This window comes from Schizophyllum commune (genome assembly GCF_000143185.2).
Source record: "Schizophyllum commune H4-8 unplaced genomic scaffold SCHCOscaffold_12, whole genome shotgun sequence".
In the NCBI taxonomy this organism is placed as follows: domain Eukaryota; kingdom Fungi; phylum Basidiomycota; class Agaricomycetes; order Agaricales; family Schizophyllaceae; genus Schizophyllum; species Schizophyllum commune.
In genome coordinates, this window is record NW_026089549.1 from 1,100,298 (window position 1) to 1,121,599 (window position 21,302).

At 56.3% G+C, this 21,302-nt stretch overlaps 10 protein-coding genes across 10 annotated transcripts; 6 read left to right on the top strand and 4 right to left on the bottom strand.

Annotated features, from left to right (window-relative positions):
- Positions 1-27: 27 nt before the first annotated feature.
- On the bottom strand, positions 28-1,061 carry SCHCODRAFT_02516619 (uncharacterized protein; the record flags this gene model as incomplete). The annotated part of the gene is made up of 7 exons (XM_003027812.2): positions 28-110; positions 171-242; positions 310-383; positions 433-491; positions 592-678; positions 756-963; positions 1,015-1,061. 7 exons carry the CDS (start codon positions 1,059-1,061, stop codon positions 28-30), a joined length of 630 nt encoding a protein of 209 aa, XP_003027858.1.
- A 640-nt stretch (positions 1,062-1,701) lies between these two features.
- Positions 1,702-2,730, bottom strand: SCHCODRAFT_01193121 (uncharacterized protein). Its single transcript, XM_003027813.3, has 4 exons — positions 2,571-2,730; positions 2,382-2,425; positions 2,063-2,326; positions 1,702-2,004 (listed from the first exon to the last, which is right to left on the bottom strand). The coding sequence occupies exons 1-4, from the start codon at positions 2,719-2,721 to the stop codon at positions 1,813-1,815; spliced, it is 651 nt and encodes a 216-aa protein (XP_003027859.1). The 5' UTR covers positions 2,722-2,730; the 3' UTR covers positions 1,702-1,812.
- A 195-nt stretch (positions 2,731-2,925) lies between these two features.
- Positions 2,926-3,473, top strand: SCHCODRAFT_02705736 (uncharacterized protein; the record flags this gene model as incomplete). The annotated part of the gene is made up of 4 exons (XM_003027554.1): positions 2,926-3,005; positions 3,194-3,277; positions 3,338-3,352; positions 3,410-3,473. 4 exons carry the CDS (start codon positions 2,926-2,928, stop codon positions 3,471-3,473), a joined length of 243 nt encoding a protein of 80 aa, XP_003027600.1.
- Positions 3,474-3,739: 266 nt separating this feature from the next.
- SCHCODRAFT_02515885 (uncharacterized protein) lies at positions 3,740-4,825 on the bottom strand (the record flags this gene model as incomplete). Its single annotated transcript, XM_050343339.1, has 2 exons — positions 3,740-4,578; positions 4,672-4,825. 2 exons carry the CDS (start codon positions 4,823-4,825, stop codon positions 3,740-3,742), a joined length of 993 nt encoding a protein of 330 aa, XP_050197993.1.
- A 20-nt stretch (positions 4,826-4,845) lies between these two features.
- On the top strand, positions 4,846-9,955 carry SCHCODRAFT_02641084 (uncharacterized protein). The gene is made up of 16 exons (XM_003027555.2): positions 4,846-4,898; positions 4,948-4,976; positions 5,029-5,158; positions 5,207-5,303; positions 5,356-5,860; positions 5,908-6,023; positions 6,071-6,129; positions 6,181-6,266; positions 6,319-6,434; positions 6,487-6,541; positions 6,594-6,751; positions 6,805-6,963; positions 7,016-7,054; positions 7,104-8,450; positions 8,532-8,647; positions 8,703-9,955. Exons 3-16 carry the CDS (start codon positions 5,117-5,119, stop codon positions 9,801-9,803), a joined length of 3,996 nt encoding a protein of 1,331 aa, XP_003027601.1. The 5' UTR covers positions 4,846-4,898; positions 4,948-4,976; positions 5,029-5,116; the 3' UTR covers positions 9,804-9,955.
- SCHCODRAFT_02091853 (uncharacterized protein) lies at positions 9,800-10,307 on the top strand. The gene has a single exon (XM_050341757.1). The coding sequence runs from the start codon at positions 9,927-9,929 to the stop codon at positions 10,215-10,217; it is 291 nt and encodes a 96-aa protein (XP_050197994.1). The 5' UTR covers positions 9,800-9,926; the 3' UTR covers positions 10,218-10,307.
- Positions 10,308-10,824: 517 nt separating this feature from the next.
- Positions 10,825-12,842, top strand: SCHCODRAFT_02516374 (general substrate transporter; the record flags this gene model as incomplete). Its single annotated transcript, XM_003027556.1, has 9 exons — positions 10,825-10,913; positions 10,963-11,122; positions 11,174-11,325; positions 11,377-11,508; positions 11,559-11,759; positions 11,816-12,018; positions 12,071-12,329; positions 12,379-12,518; positions 12,577-12,842. 9 exons carry the CDS (start codon positions 10,825-10,827, stop codon positions 12,840-12,842), a joined length of 1,602 nt encoding a protein of 533 aa, XP_003027602.1.
- Positions 12,843-13,018: 176 nt separating this feature from the next.
- SCHCODRAFT_01340223 (uncharacterized protein) lies at positions 13,019-16,596 on the bottom strand (the record flags this gene model as incomplete). Its single annotated transcript, XM_003027815.2, has 10 exons — positions 13,019-13,376; positions 13,444-13,792; positions 13,847-14,283; positions 14,596-14,640; positions 14,853-15,014; positions 15,102-15,116; positions 15,194-15,260; positions 15,396-15,759; positions 15,947-16,051; positions 16,103-16,596. The coding sequence occupies 10 exons, from the start codon at positions 16,594-16,596 to the stop codon at positions 13,195-13,197; spliced, it is 2,220 nt and encodes a 739-aa protein (XP_003027861.1). The 3' UTR covers positions 13,019-13,194.
- A 264-nt stretch (positions 16,597-16,860) lies between these two features.
- Positions 16,861-19,069, top strand: SCHCODRAFT_02641095 (general substrate transporter). The gene is made up of 5 exons (XM_003027557.2): positions 16,861-17,038; positions 17,090-17,102; positions 17,157-17,176; positions 17,228-18,140; positions 18,197-19,069. Exons 1-5 carry the CDS (start codon positions 16,957-16,959, stop codon positions 18,750-18,752), a joined length of 1,584 nt encoding a protein of 527 aa, XP_003027603.1. The 5' UTR covers positions 16,861-16,956; the 3' UTR covers positions 18,753-19,069.
- A 670-nt stretch (positions 19,070-19,739) lies between these two features.
- On the top strand, positions 19,740-20,895 carry SCHCODRAFT_02705743 (uncharacterized protein; the record flags this gene model as incomplete). The annotated part of the gene is made up of 4 exons (XM_050347001.1): positions 19,740-19,788; positions 19,840-20,522; positions 20,576-20,722; positions 20,773-20,895. The coding sequence occupies 4 exons, from the start codon at positions 19,740-19,742 to the stop codon at positions 20,893-20,895; spliced, it is 1,002 nt and encodes a 333-aa protein (XP_050197995.1).
- Between the last annotated feature and the right edge of the window lie 407 nt (positions 20,896-21,302).

The window sequence follows — 21,302 nt, forward strand, 5'->3', positions numbered from 1 at the left end:
GTCACCTGAAAGGCCCGCAGAGAAGGCTTATTGAGAGCCCATAGGAGACCGCTGCGCCGCAGGGGAGTGGTCTTTGAGCGGAGGCGGAGATGCGGGAGCGGACGTCGGAGCTGTAAGAGCAGGTATAAGTAGCCTTGCAACATCCGTGAAAGAGGCTAGTGAGTACGTACGCGCCCGGATATCAGTTGGTCCGCGCAGATAGAGTTTTTCCAGAACATGGAAACGCATTATGAGATACGGATCTGCAAGGTGTAGACGATGAACACACGAAATCGTGAATGAGCAGTGTGACAAAGACTTGTCAGTCACAGTTGAGATTGAGATTGAACCACAGACGAACGACGATAATGTTTGCGAGCGTTGATGAGATCAGAGTTGGTGTGCTAAGCATGATCCAACCGAGATCAGTAAGATACAGCAGGACCGACGGACAGAGCATGTCCAGGTGACTCAGGACCAGAATACCGGCCTTGGTACACCAGAGAGTGAGCCTAGAATATGACGACGAAGAGAACTCTAGCAGCGGCTCCTGACCCGCTTTTGATTCTTCGGGAATACCTCCCACCGGTACACCCTCAGCTTCCGACTTACGCTCGAGTTGAAGGTCTCGGAGGCCGTCCTGCTGGCATCAGGCGCGTCGACGAGGTCGACGATGTTGGCGAGGGTGTCTTCAAGAGCCTATGGGATGCGTTAGCCAGCCTCAAAAACACGCACGGACAAACGACGACCAATGACGAGGATACACATCTACTCACCTTTTTGACTCCTTGTTTCTCCCAAACGCTCCCGTGCCCCTCAGGCCAATGGTTGTGCAGTGCCGGCACCAGAAGGTGAGATCCGCCTCGTCGTATGGAAGCCGGCGTTAACAGGCTGACTCGGCGATGAAGGTGCAACGCTCTCGCCTGTACCTGCTCGAGCCCCGATGCCGATCCGAGTTGAGGGAAAGGGTGGCGACTCGGATGACTGCGTCGTCAACCGAAGACATGGTGATGGCTACGGATTGCGAAGAAGGACCGGACGGTAGAGAAAGACGAGGAGATGGGGGGATGAGCAGCGATCATATATGATTGTATGAGATGGACAGCTCACCTAGCAAGCGTGGAGAAGCAGGGGCGGGATGTGCGGGGGACGTGAGTTATGGAGCAAGCGGTGGCTCTTCAGGATAGAGATCAACTTCTGCAGCACTCATGCCACGGAGCACGGGGATGTCGGACGCGCTGAATGGCCTACGGCATGGCGTATTGCTCGTGCGGCCTCGTCCCCGCCAGAGCATCGTTAGCTGAAAGAACCACAGCATACCGCTGCGGGCCAGCGGTAACCTACTATACAAGAGGGAGATGGAAATGCACAAATCAAGGCCGAATGAAAGAAGAGGTACCAGCTGCTGCGACAGTCTCGCGACTTGCATGGAAGGATGGTGGCTAACAATTGTCGGATGCCGGTCCTCGAAGACAGAAGCTGTAGCTCTAGCATGTCAGGCACTTGAAGCGGGAGGAGCGGAGGAATAGCAGAAGCAAGGGGCGATGCCTGGATGAGGTATGCCAAAGTTCGCTTGTGTATAGCTTTGTGAGGGTCCATCGCGGTAGTGCGATGCTTGCGCGGAGCCAACAGACCGGGGTCCATCGCGCTGTAGTAAGAGTCCAGGTAGTCTTGTGATGGCTTGAACTGGCTAGCGAATACTTTCAATTGAGCAACAAATATGGGGCATGAGGGACGCAACGAGGATTCAATGACTCATATAGCAATCCTCGATGGGCCCATGAGATACTATTGGACATGGGAGAAAAGACATTCTATCGACGTACATGGGAATTATGTGTAAACCTTGATCAGAAATTTACGCAAGAACGGGTTTGCGATGGCGGCGCCGAGAGGATAGGTCATTCCGGCCTGCTTCGTAAACGCCCTAAGGCTTTCCTCGTCCTGAAACTTGTGCGCTACCGTCTCCCCGGCCTCGGCTGCGTCCACAAGCTCGACAATGTTGATGTAGATTCCCTTCAGCGCCTGAGAACCGCGACTGAGCTGAGCCTTGTCAAGGTGCATAGGCGACAACCACACTCACTGCTTTGCACTCCTTGATGTCAAACATGTCCTGAGCGCCTTCGACGCCAATTGTTACGCAGAGACTGTGCCAGGCGACAGGGTCGCCCATGTTCTTACCGAAGTGGGCAAGGAAACCGGCGTTGACGGCGTCTCCGATGAACTGGCGACGCTCCGCCCTGTATTCCTTGGTATCGGGAGTCAGGCCGTGCTGCCTGGCGTATCTTGTCCAGCGAGATAGGATACCCTGCGCCATGAGAGCCGTAAGAGACTGTGATGCGCGTGTCTGGACGACAGGTTAGCGCACTGCAAGATTAAAGAAAAAATATTGTTCTAATCACCTCTGCAGGTTGGAGAGCGACGCTCTCAGAGTGTAAAGGCCCATCTTTCGTGAGCTTCGCATTGATATAGCTCGGAAGACGGGCATGGTGTGTACATGGCGCGTCATCCCGGCAGGGGTTGCTGTCCTAGGATTTAGAAGCCCTGCGTGTATGTCATGTGCGGCCCTTGATCTTGTGCAGGTCCCTTACCTGGCGCAAAGCAATAGAAACGGTTCCACGCAATGGAGTGAGCGTCATCGAGGTTGGCCTTCGTGCGTTCGAGAGCCAGTCTGAGCTCGACAGGCTGGAAGAACAGTTCTGAGGACCAGATGAGGCAAGCCCCAATGCGAGCTTCATTCATAGTCGTGATGCAAAGTCAAGTCAACAATTGCTGTGCGCGTAGGAAACGCAAGTGCATGCAGGGCACATACGGTACGGAACGAAAGCCATGGTCATCGTTCAAGTTGAACAACCAATCAACACGCCCGGAAAACACCGAACGCCCTCCCTTCGTCACAATTCACGCTCGTCGGGTCACGTCACACGCCCGCTTCCTGCATTCACCATGGCCTCCTCGACGACGGCCTCGGAGGCTGAGATGAAGGCTGCCAAGCTCCCTCTCGGGTGGAGGGATCAGTGCTCGGCGTGCGTGGCTGTTTCCCTAGTGCTGAACAGCGTGACTGACGGAATTTGTTTGCTTGTGCGCTTTCCTCGTCCATCCTCGGAATTGCTTGGTCTTCCCTCCCTTGCTCTACTCCGACCCTACTCGCGCCATTCGGATCTACGATGTTATTTGTAACGATACGCGAACACGTACAATGTGCTCCGAACAGCCTGCTCATCCCGCTCAACGTATGCCGGAAGAAATCGTTCTACCTCCCCTGGGAGTGCGAGCACGAAAGACATTCATACGAGAAGTGCGTATCATACTCACAGGCCCGAGGCCCATGGACTGATGAACGTATTCCCTACACTAGGTGCCAATACGACGAGTAAGTTCCCGCGCGTCGACCATGCTGGCCGACCAGTGTTGACCTCCTACCCTTCAGCTACATGCGCCGGATGAAGGCACTTGCGAAGAAGCGGCTAGAGCAGACAGAAGAGGAGGAATAGATTGTACTGGCCGTCCTACCCTGCAATGCTCCATTCGTTCGATCATCTTCCTCCTGTTCAGCACACCCAACACAATTCGCTCGAAGACGCAAAACATAGCAAATCAGTCGTTCACCGAGTTCTCTCATCTATTGGAGTTGTGATTACACTGGCGGAACGTCCGTTGCTGCACGAAGCCCCACGCGCTTCCTGACTTCCACTCGACGACGACAGTCTAGAGTGCCTCTTGCCTCATGACCGTGCCAATTGCCCTACTCAGTCGTCAGCTAGGGCGCCCGTCCAGACACGCCGGTCGACGTACAAACGTAGGCGTTCTTCAACGACAGGAATTCGTGGTGAAGATACGCCATCCAGTCCTCCTCCGCCACCCGCGAGGCGGTTATTCGTGCGTCCACATGGCGCTCTTGTATCTTCGCAGTGATGGTACCCAGCAATCCAAAAGCGCGCTCCTGTGGTCCGCAGATCTCGAAACGCATGCTCTCTAGCGTCTGCGAAGCCGACACGCAGGGAAGTTGGTCGACCAAGATATCAGACACCGACGCAAGCGGATGCGCCTGCAATATCCGGCGGAACTCGCGCATATGCGGGTAGGTGACAATCTCCTTGACCTCGTCGTCGCGCATGAAGGATAGCGCACTTGTGAAGCTCTCGATGTGGGGGCAATGGTTCAGATTCCTGAGGATGAACGGCCCGTGAACTGGTCCCATTGCGAGGCGCTTGACTGAGGAGGGGATGACATTCTCGAGGCGAAACCACTCGTTCTGGTCTAGGTTGATGAGGTAGAGGCTCTCGACGTTCGTGCAGGAGTAGAGTATGCGGTGGATGATGGTGAGCGGCCACGCATTGGAGCCGTAAAAGAGGGAAGAGTCGCTTGTGTTCGCCTGCGGCCCTAACCAGAGATTGCGCACGAGGCGGAGTCGGTGCATGTGGGGTTCTTGAAGGGTATCGTGGGCGACGAAGAATGAGACGATCTGGGCGTGGCTGGAGAGGGAAATCGTATTGTATAGAAGGGGGAGGACCCAATCGTGCGCGGTGTGGCAGACGAGGAGCAGACATAGGTTCGTGTGGAGATCCTCGCTGGCCAGCGTGAATACTGTAGGCCAGGCTGTTCAGCCTTTGCGAAATGTGCCATGGTTATCGTGACGCACTCTGCCCCCGCTCGGTCAGCGGATGCTTCTCGTCTAGGTGAATGCACGACGCACCTTATACAGCAGTTCTGGGGGTAGCACATTGGGTAGAGCGGGCTCCATCGCCTCAGAAGCACTGCCGGGACAGACGGGGGAGGAGGAGAGGATGACGGTTCGGACGAAGAGGCGGCTCAATGCGTCACTGCCGAATTCGGTCAGGCCCATTGTACTTCTTGTCCTCAAACTCCACCAAGAGATGCTCCAAATATGCCGTGCGGAGGACGGCCAGACATTTCAGGTGCTTAGCTATGCTCCTCTGTATAGCGCTATGTAGTAAACCTTTACAGGTGCAGGCGGGTGTAAGAGATATTGAACGGCGAGTGCACGGCTTACCGAGTAGCTCGAGGGCGAAGTTGACGGTCCTGCAGGCTAGGGAGTCTGGAACTCTTCTTGCAGCAAGAGACGGGCGTGGAACAGGATGCGGTGCTTGCATATCTCACGGATGGAACACGCCTGATGAACGCGAATATACGTGAATTAGCGGGCGCTAACGACCAGGTACGTTCTCCGTGCTTTTCTACCCTGCCTCGTACTCACGCATCAAAGACGATATTCGTGTTCAACAAGTACTATCTGGTATACGAGCTGAAGGAGGTCCTACGCGGATTGCATGTCGAGCCGCCGCTGCAACCACCGATCGAAGGTGTGTGTGGCTCAATCATGTTACTCGCGGAGATAGTGCTCACCTGCCGAAGACACCATCATCGCTGCGACACCCCCCTTCCGTACCAGCCAGCTCGCAGAAAGCTACTTGCAAACCGGCCACGCGCACGTCGAGCAAGTTCGCGCCATCGTTGCCTCAATACATACCCAGCACGACGCCACCCGAATCGCGTCCTCCAACCTCGACCGCAACTTGTTGCAGATCACGAATGCGTTCGAGGGCGTGGCAGCGGTCGCTCGCCGCGAGCTCTCACGTCAGGCGGCGCTCTTGGACGGACTGCAAGCGGACCTCGACCTCATTGCGCGCGTGCGGATACACCTCGAGTTCGTGTCGACTGGGATGCGCAAGGCGATCACGGAGGGGGAGAAGCCGAGGACGTTGGGTGACTATGTGTCGAACGTGAAGATGCGCCAGGTTGCGGACACGTGCGCGCGTACGCACAACGAGCTGCAGGAGAAGTTCGCAGGTGTGGAGAGTGACATCGCAGAACTGCGGGCAGGCGCGGACGCAGTTCGAGCGTTGGCTAATGAGACCGAGTAGGCGTTGTTCATCGTGAATTCGTCTACGTGCTGACAGACATCAGGGTCTCCACCGAGGCGGAAGCTTGTTTCCAGCGCGCAAAGGAACTGTACGAGAAGATCACCGATTGTGCTGGGTCGCTCGAGCGTCCTGGGACGGACTCCGATGGCATACTGCAAGGTAGATCAATGCCTCATGCCACCCCATACTGTATCTGAACTCTGCAGAGCACAAGCAACTTGACTTCGCCATGCGGCACGAAGTGGAGACAATTGCTGACCTCAAGGTAGGTTTCCGCTTTCTGCCACAGTTCTTCATCAAACTAATGTACTACCAGAACAAATCTACCGCTCACTGCATCGACGCTCTTCGACGGATAGGCGCCGTGAACAATGACCTCGTCAAAACCCCACAGAAGCTTAGGTATATATGGGCCTTCAACAGGCAGCGTGCTGTTTCTAACTCCCATCCGCAGCGAGCTGCAAACCAGTTTACGCGCCAAGAACAGCTTTTCGCACATTCAGCGATTGCATAGCATGCTTTATGCCTATGGTGCCACGGTCATTGAAATCGTTCGCAGGAAAGAGTTTGGTTAGTGATTCTCGTTCTCCCTAAGGAAGTTTTGTTCTGATCTATCTTGTAGCTCGTTTCTTCTATCAGCGCGCGCAGAGCATATTAGAGGTCATGGCCAAGCTCTCGTGCGTCTTTGCTATATGTATAAATGGCGATTGTGCTCATCCGGTATGACAGCTCGAGCGAGCGCAAGCGTCGACAAGCGTACCGCAGCGAGGTCCATGGACAATTGCCCTTTTCACTCAAGGGAATGGACGACCCGGTACCTAGTATCGACTTCTCACCTTCAGGAAGCACGGAATCGGTATACTCACTCGAGCGAGAAGACGTTGAAGGTATGTAAATCACCTAGTGTGCGCTCTTGTAGTGACTGAGTCTACGACAATAGGTCTATTCGCCGTCTTGGAGGACCTTGAGCACTATTCGCGCAACAGCAACGATGGCAAGGCTCTCGAAGCCGTTCAGCAGTGCCGAGCTGACCTTGATAAGCTCGTGGCGAAGATGGATGGACTGGAGTCTGGGTTCGACCGGATTGCGGAGCGGTCTCGTGGGTGCATTTGACTACAGTATCAGGACGCAAGCTGATGACCATTATCTAGTGCTTTCGGCATCCAGATTATCGTTGTCCAGAAAGCAATGTAAGTCAAGGTATCCTAGTCTTCCGTCGACCTCACCAACATCTCTTAGCTGCCACCGTCGACGAGCACGCGTATCAAGAGCTTGCAGAACAGCTTCGCTTGCAACAAGAGGCACAAGCACAAAGGGACGAAGAGCATCGCCAGGAACGCGAGCGCCTACAAGCCGAGCTACAACAGACCAAACGTGATCTTCGCGATGCAGAGGAGTCATACGCCAGCGAGCGCGAACGCGCTGACGAGCTCGAGCGGCAGCTCTTCCAAGCTCGCGCGGAGGCCGACAGCGAAATTGCTGCAAGGCAGATGCTGGAGCAGCGGAATGCCGAGCTGAGGGCGGATGCGGAGAAGCATGCTGAAGAGCTGTCTCGCGCGTTAGGCGAAGCAACAGCCCAAAGCAGAGCCGCTGAAGCTCTCAAGCAGGAGCTTGCGCATGCGAACGCTGCGTACGCCGAGATGCGTGCCCTCGAGGCACGGACCTCGGAGCGGCTGGCGCAGGTCACGGATGAGCAGTCGACGATGCTGGCGAACCTCGAGGCGTCGCGCGAGCGCGGGGAGGACCTGGAGGCGCAGATTCGCGAGGCGCGTATGGAGAATGGCGACATCCATCGTGCGCTTGAGGACGCCCAGCGGGAGAAAGACCGCTTGCTGCGCTCGCAGGCTAGTGAGCATGACCGGTTCATCAAGGACCAGCGCGCAGAGGCGGACGGCGATCGTGCGGTGTGGGAGCGCGAGCTGCACGAGCTACAGAATAGCTATCGCCAGTTGGACCGCCATGTGAAGGACCTGCAGTCTGCGCTGGATGTCTCGAGATCGGACGCGACGGAACTGCGCGCAACGCTGCAGCGTACGGAGAAGGCTCTGAGGTTGACAGAGCACGAGCTGCGGCAGACCAAGATCAGCGAGGCGACTCTGCGTGATACTTTGCAGTCCGGCAAGTCGTCGCAGCATGGCGTCGAGCAGGAGCTAGAGGAAAAGGCGCGGCTAGTGGCCCAGTTGCTGGATGTCGCACTTGCCTTCCGCTCGGCGCACTTGAAGGCCCTTGCTGCGGCGCAGAAGATGACGGCGCACCCGCATTCGTCCAAGGGCGCTGATGGGCTTGCCGAGTCCGCATTCTCGCCGCCCCTGCGCCACAGCATAATTGGCCAGCCAGAGGAGCCCTCACCCATCGATCCATCTGATCCCGCTGCCGCTCTGGAGGTTCTTCGGGCGTTCGACCACGACCATTTCCTGGAGGCCATTCAGAAGATGGGGTCGACCATCCGAAAATGGCAAAAGCAGTGTAAGGAGTACCGAGAAAGGGCGAAAGGCAAGATCTCGTTCAGGAACTTCGCGAAGAACGATCTCGCGCTGTTCCTTCCGACGAGGAACTCCGTGTCGAAGCCGTGGGCTGCTTTCAATGGTGCGTGCGTCTTCTGTGGCGGTTGGCATGTCGAGGAGAACCATGTAGTGGAGAAACATCGGACTGAGGCGTCGTTGGCAGTTTCGTTCCCGCACTACTTCCTGCATGCCACGGGACAGCTCGCGCAACAGCTGCAGTCTCGGGAATGGATTGTCGCCCGAATCACGTCCATAACAGAGAGGGTCGTGGACCATGCCGTATGTCCTTTGGATTGATGCTTGCTCATGGACTGTACCTGATGAAATTATACAGGATCCGACAAGCAACCCCTACGGCTTGGGGGACGGTGTGAAGTACTACATGCTCGAGGTCGAGGACTGGACACAGCAGACCAAGCGTCGCGTCTCAGCCAAAAATCCCTTGGCAAAGAGCAAGCCGCAGGAAATCCAGAGCGTGTCGGACGGGGCGGTCCTTCCTTCAGGCCCCCCAGAGCCAGAAGTCGAAGATACGTTTTGTGTGACGCAATCTCCGAACTCGCAATTATTCCCAACGCGCCAGCGGACGAACTCGAACCCGACAAGCCGTCCGTCTTCATTATCCCGACTACTCGCCCAGGCCTCGGAGACGCCTGTGGTAGCATCTCCGGAGGCGCAGACGCCTATCATTGGCTCGCCACCACAGCCAATTGAGGACAATGCCATGATGGCGAGAAGCGTGTCTCCGGCAAGAAGCCCCTCACCCGCGAGAACGGCGTCTATAGCAAGAAGTCCTTCTCCAGCCAAACCTCCATCTCCGACCAAGGCGAACTCATCACCGATAAAGTCGCCACCACCATCGTCGCCCTCTGCGCATATTGGCTCGCTGCCGAAGCATATGTCCTCGCAGGCTTCCCCCATGCGACCGGGCTCTCGCGCATCGCGGTTGTCAAGTGCCTCTAAGTTCTCTAATCCCCGCCTTCCTACTTTCGGCTCGCCATCGTCGGGCGCTAGCGTCTCCAAGGCGGCGCCGACGACTGCCCTTACGGAAAGTGCGCCCGTCGCCTCATCTCCTTCCCCCAGCCAATCCACTCCTTCACCAGACGAGGGTGACTTCGAGGGCATATCGAATGTCGTTGCACAGCAGCGGCGGCGGACGATGTCGTACCATGCGCCCCGAAACTCGCCTCTCTCCATCAGCACTTCGTCCGAAGCCACGAGCACCAGTACGGCGACCGCAGCGCGAGCGTCGCGGCCAACTGTTTCCGCCAGGGGGACGCTCCTCAACCTCGCTGATAGTTGGGGCATGTCCTGGGGCCGCAAGAAGAAGGTCGAGGAGCCGCCGAGGGCGCCACCACCAATTCAGGAGGTTGCGTCGTCCTCGAGCTCGAGTTCCGTTGACCAGCCCAAGGCAGCGGACCTTCTGAAAAAGCTCTAGGCTATCTCTTGTGCTCGGTGAGATCTATCCATAGTTATTCGCTCATTATCTGCTCTGTATTCTGCATGGATCTTTTTCTTGGATTTCTCTGTCATACTATATCATTGCAGTCAATGACATCTAATGCCACATCGTCGTATTGCCCACCGCAGACCTTGCCCACTCAAGAGAGGGAAACTCCTTCAAGCTCCATGGTCCTTTGTTCTCGTGTCTCGCCCACCGCCTGCTCCGGTCCGGCCGTCTCCGCCAGCGCCTCCTGTGAATAGTTCCGCTCGTATGCGGGGAAATCTCGGCGGCCTGTTTTACAAAAAATCGTGCACTTGTCCTGTCTTCGCCTTGGCGGACGCGGGGGCGCCTGAGGCAGGCCTGGGTTCAGGCAGAAATATTCGACAATCGCATCGGCGATCGCAGTGATGGCGTGCCATGGGCAGGTCCAGGTTTTCCCCAGGGGGCGCGGGGATGGTGTGCGGGGCAGGATCAACCGTTACTGCCTCCGCGATTCGCGCCCGTAGCCTCTCTGAGCTCCTCCAAAATACCGCTCCTTAGCGTGTGCCTAGGCAAAGAGATGCAGAGCTGCGTGGCATCGGCCTTGGCTTCGGGCTGGCATGACGGGGTAGCAGAACGCGTCGACGAGTGACCCCTTACAAGGTGCGAAGCGCGTTCTCTTCATCCTCTTCAGGGTCTTACACGTATACTTGAAAGGTATCATTTTGTTTAATTCAGTCTCGATCACCTTCCACCTGCATAGAGTTGCGGTGGCTCAATTGCCGGTAACCAGTTAGCACGACTCCGTAGACGCCCGCGTGACCCTGCCGTCAGGTCGACCGGACCAGGAGCGTCCAAACGCCATTTCAAAGGGTTGCATCCATCCAGACGCGGTGTACCTTAGGAGATTCGGTGATGCTAGCCAAGGTCACCTGCCCCGCGGGACGCGTTTACGGCCTCCGGACATCTCGTTTATAAAGTCTCCGGGGCTGATAGCTGGGAACCATCCAACACTTCCCCCACATACGCAAACACAATGGGTGCTGGAGCGGCTGTCGCAGGTGTCTCCAGCTCGGGCTTTGCCCACCTCATCGACCCCAACAAAAAATGGTGGAACAATCGTCGGTGAGTGCTACGTCCGCCTGCTGGTTATCTGATACTGACTCCGTCGCAGACTCTTCAACTTGACGATTTTGACCGTCTTATTGCTCATCACTTCGTCTACCAATGGCTATGACGGTAGTGTTATGAACGCCTTCCAGTCAGTGGACCAATGGAAGGAGTACTTTGGTCACCCGCAAGGATCTCGGCTCGGTTTGTTGAACGCCATCCAGGTGTGTAGAGCGGTCTTCTAGCTCTCCGAGTCAGGCTAACGTCCCCTTCAGAATATCGGCAACTTGTGCGCATACCCCTTCGCGCCCTACCTATCCGATGGCTTGGGTCGCCGGCCAGCCATCCTCATTGGCGCCATTATCATGTGCGGCGGGGCGGCCCTCCAAACCGCCTCCACTTCCATCGGCATGTTTATTGGCTCTCGGTATGGACGTTTCTCGACGCGCTAGCAGCCCTAGCTTATCTGCTTTTGCAGCTTCATGATTGGCTTCGGCCTCACATTCGCCGCCAACGCTGCACCCCTCCTCATCACCGAGATCTCCTACCCCGCCTACCGTGCGCCGTTGACCTCCGCCTACAACGCGCTCTGGTATATTGGCTCCATCGTGTACGTCCTGCTCGCTACTGCGTTCATGCACGCCGCTTATCCTCCGCCAGTGCTGCATGGGCCACCTACGGTACCTTCAAGATCGCCAACAACTGGTCGTGGCGTATCCCCAGTGTAATCCAGGCTGCCCCGTCTGTCCTCCAAATCATGTTCATCTGGTTCGTGCCGGAGTCGCCTCGATTCCTCATGAGCAAGGGCAAGAACGAGGAGGCGTTGAAGGTCTTGGCGCACTACCACGCTGACGGCAATGTGTATGTCTTCTTCCCCTTCCGTCCTGCGGGGGAGTTCACTGACGACATGGCTTTAGTGACGACCCCTTGGTCCGTTATGAGTACGAGGAGATCAAAGCCGCCCTCGAGTTCGACCAGACCGTCGCTGCCAACGTTGGCTGGAAGGCCTTGGCCACCACCCCTGGCAACAGGAAGCGCATGCGGATTATCATCGCCCTCGCCTTCTTCTCGCAGTGGTCCGGCAACGGTCTCGTCTCCTACTATCTCAATGCCGTCTTCAGTGCGTCCTGCCGTTCACCTGTGACGCTACCCATCCTGACAATTGACCAAAGACTCTATCGGCATCACCGACGCCACGACGCAGCTGCTCATCAACGGCATCCTGCAGATCTGGAATCAGTTCTGGGCACTAGGCGCTGGCTTGCTCGTCAACCGCATCGGTCGGAGAACACTTTTCCTCTGGTCGACCGTCGGCATGTTCATCTTCTTCACCATCCAAACCATCTGCTCCGCACGGTTTGCTATCGACGGGACGGACGCCGCCGCCCACGCAGTCGTGGCGTTCATCTTCCTGTTCTATGCGGCTTATGAGTGAGTTTGCGCTTCTTCACGACGGACGGCGTACTGACCCCACTTTCAGTATCGCATACAGCCCGCTCATCGTCTCGTACACCGTCGAGATCTTGCCCTTCCACCTGCGTGCCAAGGGTCTCACGGTCTTCAACTTCATGGTCTCCTGCTCCCTCATCTTCAACCAATACGTCAACCCCATCGCACTCAGTACGTCTTTCCCCTCCCCTTTTCCCTGTCAATATCGATCGCTAACGCCATCACGCAGAGGCCATCGCCTGGAAATACTACATCGTCTACGTCTGCTGGATCGCCTTCGAGATCGTCTTCATCTACCTCTACTGCATCGAGACGAAGGGCAAGTCGCTCGAGGAGACCGCCGCGCTGTTCGACGGCGAAGAGGCCGAGACGCATATTGCCGGCGTCGCGCACAAGCATACGGAGGAGGTCATTGGCAAGCAGCCGCTGCCCGATCTGGAGAAGGCCACCTCGCACCAGTCGATGCATATGATCGAGTCGGTGCCGAAGGTGTAGGCTCTAACTTATTGATCTTCCTCTATACGAACACCCCTCCATACGATATATCGCCTCGAGTGCGCTTAACGCACACGAGTACGAGCACGCATCTCCATCCCCCCGTCCCATCCCCTTGCCGCTGCTCGCGGACAGCACGGCGAGTTTTCCTGACTTTCGGTTCTACATTACGGGTTTTGTACGAATTACGGTACCGCACGGTGTCTTGCGGTCGATGCAGCTGACAGTGACAACGCACTACGATCGCACTGTTGTAATATATACGATATCCTACGCTTCAATCTCACGAAAATGATTCGCCTCCCCACGATTGCGTGACGTATCTTTGACAGAATTACGATAAAGGGCGTAGCTAGGAAAGCTGGTCGCTTTGTTCAGGCTGCGGTGACTCTGGCGCCTCTACTGCAACATCCTCGACTTTGGCCATGTCGTCCTCCCAGTCGTCCGTCTCCTCGGCTTTGGGCACTGCATCGTGTGAGTTGGCAGACGCGCTGAGACCCATCGTTTGCGCAATGTGCTCTTGCAATAGAAGGCCTGAGGGAGGCGTTGATTAGAGGTCAGATGGAAATGTTTGATCCGTGCAAAGGGGATTCAGACTCACCGAGCGCCATCAACGCAGAACCATCCATGACCTTATACATATCCCGCGTAAGCTTGCTCGACTCTGCGTATGCCTTGCCTCTTTTTCTCCGCTTCGTTGGCGGCGGTGGCGCAGATGCATTTGTGCCCTCCTCGTCAACTTCATGTTCGTCCACGGCTGGATGTTCTTCTTCGCCTTGCTCTTCCAACGCAGGCTCGCCTTCATCTTCCTCTGGCGTACGGGTTGCTTGACGTGTCGCATTCTGCCTGCGTTCCTTCCGCTCGCGCCGGTAGTCTTTTGAGGCGTTGAGCAGCATGCCGCGCTCTGTGTAGTATCTGCTGGCGAAGTGGTGAATGCATTTGAGGAGATCCTGAGTAACGACTTAGTAAGTCATACATAGGAATTCAGAATAGCGTATAATTACTCCGGAAGGAAGGTCAAGATCGCTGGTGTTGGGACCCAAATTTGGGTCCTCAAGTTGGTTTAACCGTCTCCGTTTCCTCAAAGGGCCAGCAATAGGTTCTTCACCATCATCCGCTGGTCGAGTTGCCTCCCCATCCAGCTCAATTTCCTCCCCCTCCCCTTCCTCAGCCCTGGCCCGCCTCACCCTCGGCACCACAGGAAGACTCCGCGAGATAACATTCCCCCGCGCATCCCTCACCGCCCGACTCTGCTGCGCAAACGCCCTCCGCGACGTCAGATGACCGTCAAGGTCGAGCCGGGAGCCATCCTCGTGGAGATTGAGGGCGGTGAGGTCGTAGACGGTGTGGCGGCGATTTCGTTGCATGAGTGTGGGAAGAGGGAATGATTGAGGGGCGTGGGATGATCGATGCGGAGGCGAATCTTCGCGGCGTTTGCCGGCTTTCCCCGTAGGTGTACGTTGTCCGCAAGGAAGGAAGTTGCTTCTGCATATACGGGCCAGAGAAGTAAGGTACTCTTAATTAGTAAGGGCGCTCATAAAGGGCGAGGTACTGTGTACCTTGCAAAGGCATTGGACAACGAATTAACCCTATTCGGCACAAAGCTTTCCTAATTCAGTGTAAATACCACGTGAATGCGGCGGACCGCGTCCGCGTCGCCCAGGCTACAGGGTCTATTCTGCGCCAGCTGCGAGTTAGAGACGCCATTCAGTGTAGACGAGCCGCTGAAAGTCACATATGTCTGAGAACACACCATTGAAGGGACATGAACCTTCTGATTGCCTCTTCCACATCGAGGCTGTAGCACTTGAGTAGCACCGGGTCCGCATGGTTACACCGCGTTCGCCTGCGGCCCGCTCATGTACCGGGGAGTTGCAGGCAGTGCGTGAGGAGCTGGGCCTTTCTCTTGCTCTCATCTTCTATCCTGGGCGCGCACAACTCGTTCCTCTGACCGCCTTGACTCGCCCAGAAAAACCTACCATCCGCGTCAACACGACTCTAGCGACCTACCTGATCCTGGTGTTCCACACTTCTCATGCACTTGACGCCAAACAGACTGATTGAGGACGACGCGGCGAGAAAGGTCCTGCTCATGGGGGACTATGGGGCGGGCAAGACAGCGTTCGGACAGCGCGTATGTGACGCGTTTCTCGCGGTAATTTTTGTGCTGAGCTGAGAGGCGTGCTTATACAAAGCTGGTTCACGGGATCTTTGACGGTATGTTAGTGTCTGTATGGGTATAGGATGGCAATCACTTACCAGCCACGGTGTATACTAGAGGTGATCACAACGAAGACGTTGTGAGAGTCCTAGTTGATGAGAAAACCAGGGAAATAGAAGCGGAAACCTACTTCCTGTACGATACTTAACGACAGCCAAGACAAAGTTTGGCCCCATTAATGTGGTGATCCACGACACCTATGATGGGGGTGCGTGCAAACCTTCTTCTGCATATAGCTCACCGAGCTGAATACGCCACAGGCCCCTGCGATGCGGAAGCTGCAATAAGGTTGGCCAACACACCACAATCTTCCTTCCTTCCTTCCATCATACCCTCTTTCCTCTCTTCCACATCTTCGCCAGCTGACCCCGCGACGTCCACAGAGCTTGCGACGCATACATCTTGATGTACTCGGTCCGGATGCGACATAGCTTCGAGGACCTGATAGCCCACTGCAAGGTTCTCAAGCGAGTGAAGGTAGCGCACCCATACGTCTTGGTGGCGACCCAGTGCGACGCGACGGAGCGGGTGGTTGCGAGAGAAGAGGCGCTATTCATGGCGAATGCGTTCGATTGTACGCTCTTCGAGACGTCGGCACGGACAGGGATGCAGGTAGAAGAGGCGGTATCGCATGTAGTGGAGCTGTTGATAGAGGCGGAGATGAGGGTCAGGAGACGAAGATGTAGCCTGAGCCGGCTGGCGGGGAGGATTGTAGTGCACAGATAGATATTGCAAAAGTCCCTGGGCGACAGACTGTTCTAGACATACAGCAGAAATAAGCCTGAGGCGACAGGGTATTCTCAGATAAGTATAGATTGACCAATAAGTTGGAACGCACCAATATTACGCGTGCGCGGTATGAACTCCCAGTCCGCTCACGAACGATCTCAACCCTCGGGAGAAAGACCCTTCCACATTCGACACGCGCGTCTTCACGCCTGACCGGACGCCTTGCAAGACCGGTGTTATCCAGTGACCCAGAACAGCCCTATCATGAGGTGAGCACGTAATTGCTAGACGAATATGAAGGGGGACGCACAACACCAGACCCTGCAGCATCGGACTGACGACCTGGTCGAACGTCGTGCGCAGTATCACGCGCCCCCACTGCACTCGTGTCTCTTTGACTAGCTGGCGCTGCTTCTCCCGAACTTCGACCTTCTCGTACGCGCCGCCAAGGTGTTCTTCCTCGGAAAGAGACGTTTCTCGCTCGGCGACAGGCTTGTATTCGGTGTGAATGTAGGGCGCTATCGAGGAGAGGTATTTCTGCTCGAAGCGCATTTCGGGGACAGGCAGCTGGGGCGTGCCATGCTTGGAGTGGTGGGGCATGGTGTCGTCGGCAACGTGAGTGGCGGTTAGAGGCAAGAGGGAGGTGGAGGCACGTTCGGGCCGGTAGGCCGCAGGCAACCGCTTGAACGCGACGACGGACTTGTCCTCCTCCACGTCGTCCACATCCAACTCCACCGTTTTAACACATATCGGATATACGCCTTTAGCGATGCAATCCAAGCCTTCGGTTCTCGCTCGCGCCATCGGGCATGTCGGTCTCGAGAGCCCTCATCGCCGATGTCCTTCTCCAACCCTTCTCGCCCCGGGACGATCCCCTGGCACCCCAGGGAGCCCCCCAAGCGGGGCCCCAAGGGCCGGAACTCTCATCCCTTGTCCTCGAACATCTTCGATCCACGTTTGTACCCTTGAACCTATCCCATGTTCGCGAAATTTTACCATGCTTTGTCGATAAGTATGTAAGATCACCCGTGTGTAATATCCGATGGAGGGGATATAAAACTGCGTCGCGGGTACTCGCACATCGGGTCCCTTCCTCTCCTCTCCTTCCCTCCCCCTTCCCCTGTACCCCCCTCCCCTCTGCGACCACTACTTTACGCAGACAGGATGGCTGGCTACGGATCCAAGCTGTACAATGCGCTGTACATGCCATCGTATGTACGATGCGTGTGCTTCGCGTCGCTTGCAGGTACGTCCTGCAGTCCCATCTCCAGAGATGTCGCGCTCATACTCTCATCAGCATACGTCTATGGGTACGATACTACTCACTGATTCCCCAAGCCCTCATACTGACTCCGTTCGTGAAGATTCGACACAGGATCCATAGGTATGTGCTCGATATACACGCTCTTCGATCTTATCTGACGACTTCGCGAAGGTCCCATCACCGTCATGACTGACTTTGAGGCGACATTCGGGAAGCTTTCTGCGACTGTGCAGGGTCTCTTCGTCTCATCCATCCTCATCCCCGCGGCGATCATCTCCTTCGGCTCAGGCTCCATCGCGGACCGCATCTCCCGCACGCATGCAGTCTCGCTAGGCTGCGCCGTCTACGGCACCGGCTCTCTCATCTCCCTCCTCGCTGGCCTCAGCATGTCGCAAGCCTCGTCCCTCGCCATGGTTTTCATCGGCCGCTGCATCTCGGGCGCGGGCGAGGGCATCTTCCTCTCCGCGGTCACCGTCTACGGCATCGAGGTCGCGCCGCAGGACCAGCGCGGGCGCGTCGGCTGCATCATGCAGCTCTTCATCTGCATTGGGATCATGACCGGGTACTTCGTGTGCTACGGGTCGCTCAACATCGCGGGCTCGCTCTCGTGGCGCCTGCCGTGGATCCTGCAGTGCATGACGTGCATCGTCACGGCCATCGGCGTGCGCTTCCTGCCGCACTCGCCGCGGTGGCTGCTGCACGTTGGGCGCCGCGCGGAGGCGGAGGTCGCGATTCAGCGCCTCGACCTGAGCAAGGAGGAGTTCGTGTCGATGGCTATGAGCGAGGAGGATGAGGCTGCGCATGCTGCTGCCGCTCAGGAGAAGGCGCAGCGGGGAGGGTGGAGGCATCACGTCGAGCAGTTCAAGGAGGCCTTTGCGCCTGGTCTTCGCGGACGGACGAGCCTTGCGCTGTTCATGCTTGCTGTCCAGCAGCTCGGTGGCATCGACGGCGTTCTGTACTACTCGCCTGTCCTGTTCCAGCAGGCTGGTCTGTCGTCGCAGAGCGCGTCCTTCTTGGCAAGCGGTGTGACAGGTATCGTGAATGTCGTCTTCACTCTCGTTGGGCAGTCCATCTCGGACAAGTGGTATGTCGATCCCCTTTCTGCATCGTTACAGTGCTCCTCGCTCACTGCACTTTCAGGGGACGTCGCACCGCGCTCATCTGGGGTGGTATTGTTATGGCCACCGCGATGACCACCATCGGCAGCCTGTACTCCGTCCCCAGCCTCTCGCAAGCCGGCCACTACACCGTCATCGCGTTCATCTTCATCTACTTTATCGCCTTCATCATGACCTGGGCCATCCTCATGCGCATCTGGGTCTCCGAGGCGCAGCCCGTCCAGACGCGCGCCTCCGTCTCCTCCCTCGCGCTCACGACGAACTGGGGCTGCAACTGGGTCGTCGCGTTCACGACGCCCATGTTCCTCGACGCCTACCCGAACGGGCCGTACTTCCTCTGGGCGGCGTGCACGTGGGTCTCCGTCGGCGTCTTCCTGCTGTGGCTGCCGGAGACGAGGGGGCAGAACGTGGATCTGGCGGGGCAGGATAGTGGGTTGAAGCTGCAGGTGCAGATCCCGGGGATGCCGCGGAGGGATACGGGTTTGTCGACGGCGCCGACGTTAGTGGAGAAGGAGGATGAGACAAAGGAGAAGACCGACAAGGCTCGCACCGCCGAAAAGGTGGAGGAAGTTGTCTAACTCAACTCCCTGGCCACGACTATTGTGGGTCCTCGATTCGACTGCAGGACCTCGACACCACGACTATCGCCGTCGACGACGCCAATACGGCGTTCTCGACCCCACACGACGTACTTGACTACACGACTACGACTATCATCATCACCATCAACACGAACACATACTAGACTTCGTTTCTTACAGGGTTGGAATGTGGAGATCCGTTCCAGGGTATATTTTGACGACATTAGACTTGCCCATAGACCATAGACATCACTGTAAACTAGAGTAGGTAGACAACAACACAACGCATCGTCCACTGAGTGGACTCAAATCGCCCTGTTAGACTCACTATCGGAGCTTTTGCTGCCACTGTAAGAATATGCGTAAGGGGAAGAGAACAAAGGAGAACAATGGCGTTAGCGTGGGAACCGTTTCACGTGGCTCATAGCGAACCGTTTCCCACGCGACCGCTCTGCCTCTCCCCGTCAGCAGACTTCTGTGGCAGCAAGCCCACGGAATTCGAAGCTCACAGTCTTTTCATATATTCGATTGTGGCGATGGATAAACTATGCCTGGACCTCCAGCGCTTAACTGGCCTATGCTCGCGCTTCACTCGACCGGCGCCTGTCTGCCTGGGAATTTTATAACAACACCTGTGGTCACTTTGTGGCCCTAGGGGCATATGTTTATGTCGGGCCAGTTGGCCTCCACAGCATTGCGCACTGCCGCCGCGACACGCATATCTCCAAATTAGGCGCCCCCGGGGCTTTGACCCCCAAATTGAATGGAATGCTATGTGGCCACCAGGTCATAGACGCGACAAAAGCCGGCGCTTGCCTCGTTTGTTGAGCTCGATCGGCGCCTATCAGTGTTTGTGCTCCGTGGGTATGTCGCTGATGAAAGCATAAAAAATGCGCTCACAATGAGTGCTTGTTTGCCTTTTCCTTTTCTCCCTCCATTACCAGCGCTATGCCTCCCTCCCGCATCTCTCGTCGTTCGTCTGCGATGGCACAGCAGACCATTAGGCTCAGCCCGCCGGTGCACCCGTATGAAGGTATGTCGCATGCATCCTCTTGTGTTCGGTCTGAGAATAACAATTATGCAGGGGCACGGCCCATGGCCAAGGCTGACCCCGTTGAGAAGTCACCCCGTCCTACGAGGGCCACTCGCGTTGAGGACGATGGCGCTCCCAAACGTCCGGCCAACGCCTTTATGCTCTTCCGCTCGGACTACTTGAAGCAGCACCCAGAGAGCAGGAGCGAACAAAAAGGGCTCAGCAGGAAGGCGGGAGCTGCGTGGCGGGCGCTTCCTGCAAGGGCAAAAGCCATATACGAAGCACAATCTCGGGAAAATTCAGCCCGCTACAAGGTCCAGAAGCAGGAGTACAAGAAACGCTTGCGCGCGATCGAGGCGCCGGAGAGCGATGAGAGCGAGCCGGATTCCTCTTCGAGGCAATCATTATCCCAGCCCGAAGATTGCGAACCGTCTTCATCGACGTCCGTGTCATCATGGCTCTCCGACGTTCACGACCAGACTGTGCCACTGGCACAGGATGCCTCGCTTGGATGCGCTCATGCTTTGAATATACCCGCAGCAACCTCCTTTGATGGGCAGTCTGGCGGATGCATCCCTCCTACCACTCTACCGACGTTGCCCGACCTTCCTACCTCTAGCAATGACTGGTCATCATGCGCTCAAGGCATGTTCACCCAGCAATACGGCTCTCAACATGACCATCTCCCGTTCCCCCTCGACGGGCCTTGGGGGCAGCGGATAGTAGTGGACGAGGTGTGTTTATAGACCTATCATCTGGATTTTTTGGCTGATGAGCACGATCTCAGAGCTTCGTCTCTCAGCATTATCCCACCGTTAGCGACGACCACTTGACATTCCCCCAGAACTATGCGTATACGCAGCAGGATATTTACGCGCAGGAATTGCAGCTTTTCTGCTTCGACGGATATAGTGGGCAGCAGCTAACGAACGAAGTGTGTATTCCAACTGCATGATTATAGCCACTTTTCTAAGCTGCCTCAAGTTCCAGGACTCCTTCAACCAGCCTACTGTTCCCGGCTTCTACGATTACACTACGGAGCCAGCCTACACCAGCTTTGCGTACGACATCCCTGTCAAGTGGTCCCCTCTGCAGCCTACTTATTGAACTTCCCCGAAATACCCTTACTGATACGACATCCCCTTATTTAATTCCCGTAGACCCACGACATATCTATAGTGTACATCCTCGCGGCTGGCTGGTGCAGCGTATCCCCTAATACATTGTCTCTACATAATCGACCGCTATCTGGGTCTGTATGCAACTTATACATGCTCTCGTACATTTGAGTTGGTAGAAACGGCAAGTGGCAAGCACGATTGCCTTGGTCGCTGACCAGGCACAACAAAAGAAAACACCCAACGGAGACAGACTCTTGATAGTACATGATGCATAGGTGGGTAGGTGAGTGAAGTCCATGTGTCTGACCCTGTTCGACCCGCAAAATCCAGACATACATGACGAGGAGAGGAGGTGAGCATGGAGGGTGATATGCCTGGAAGTCCGATGCACAT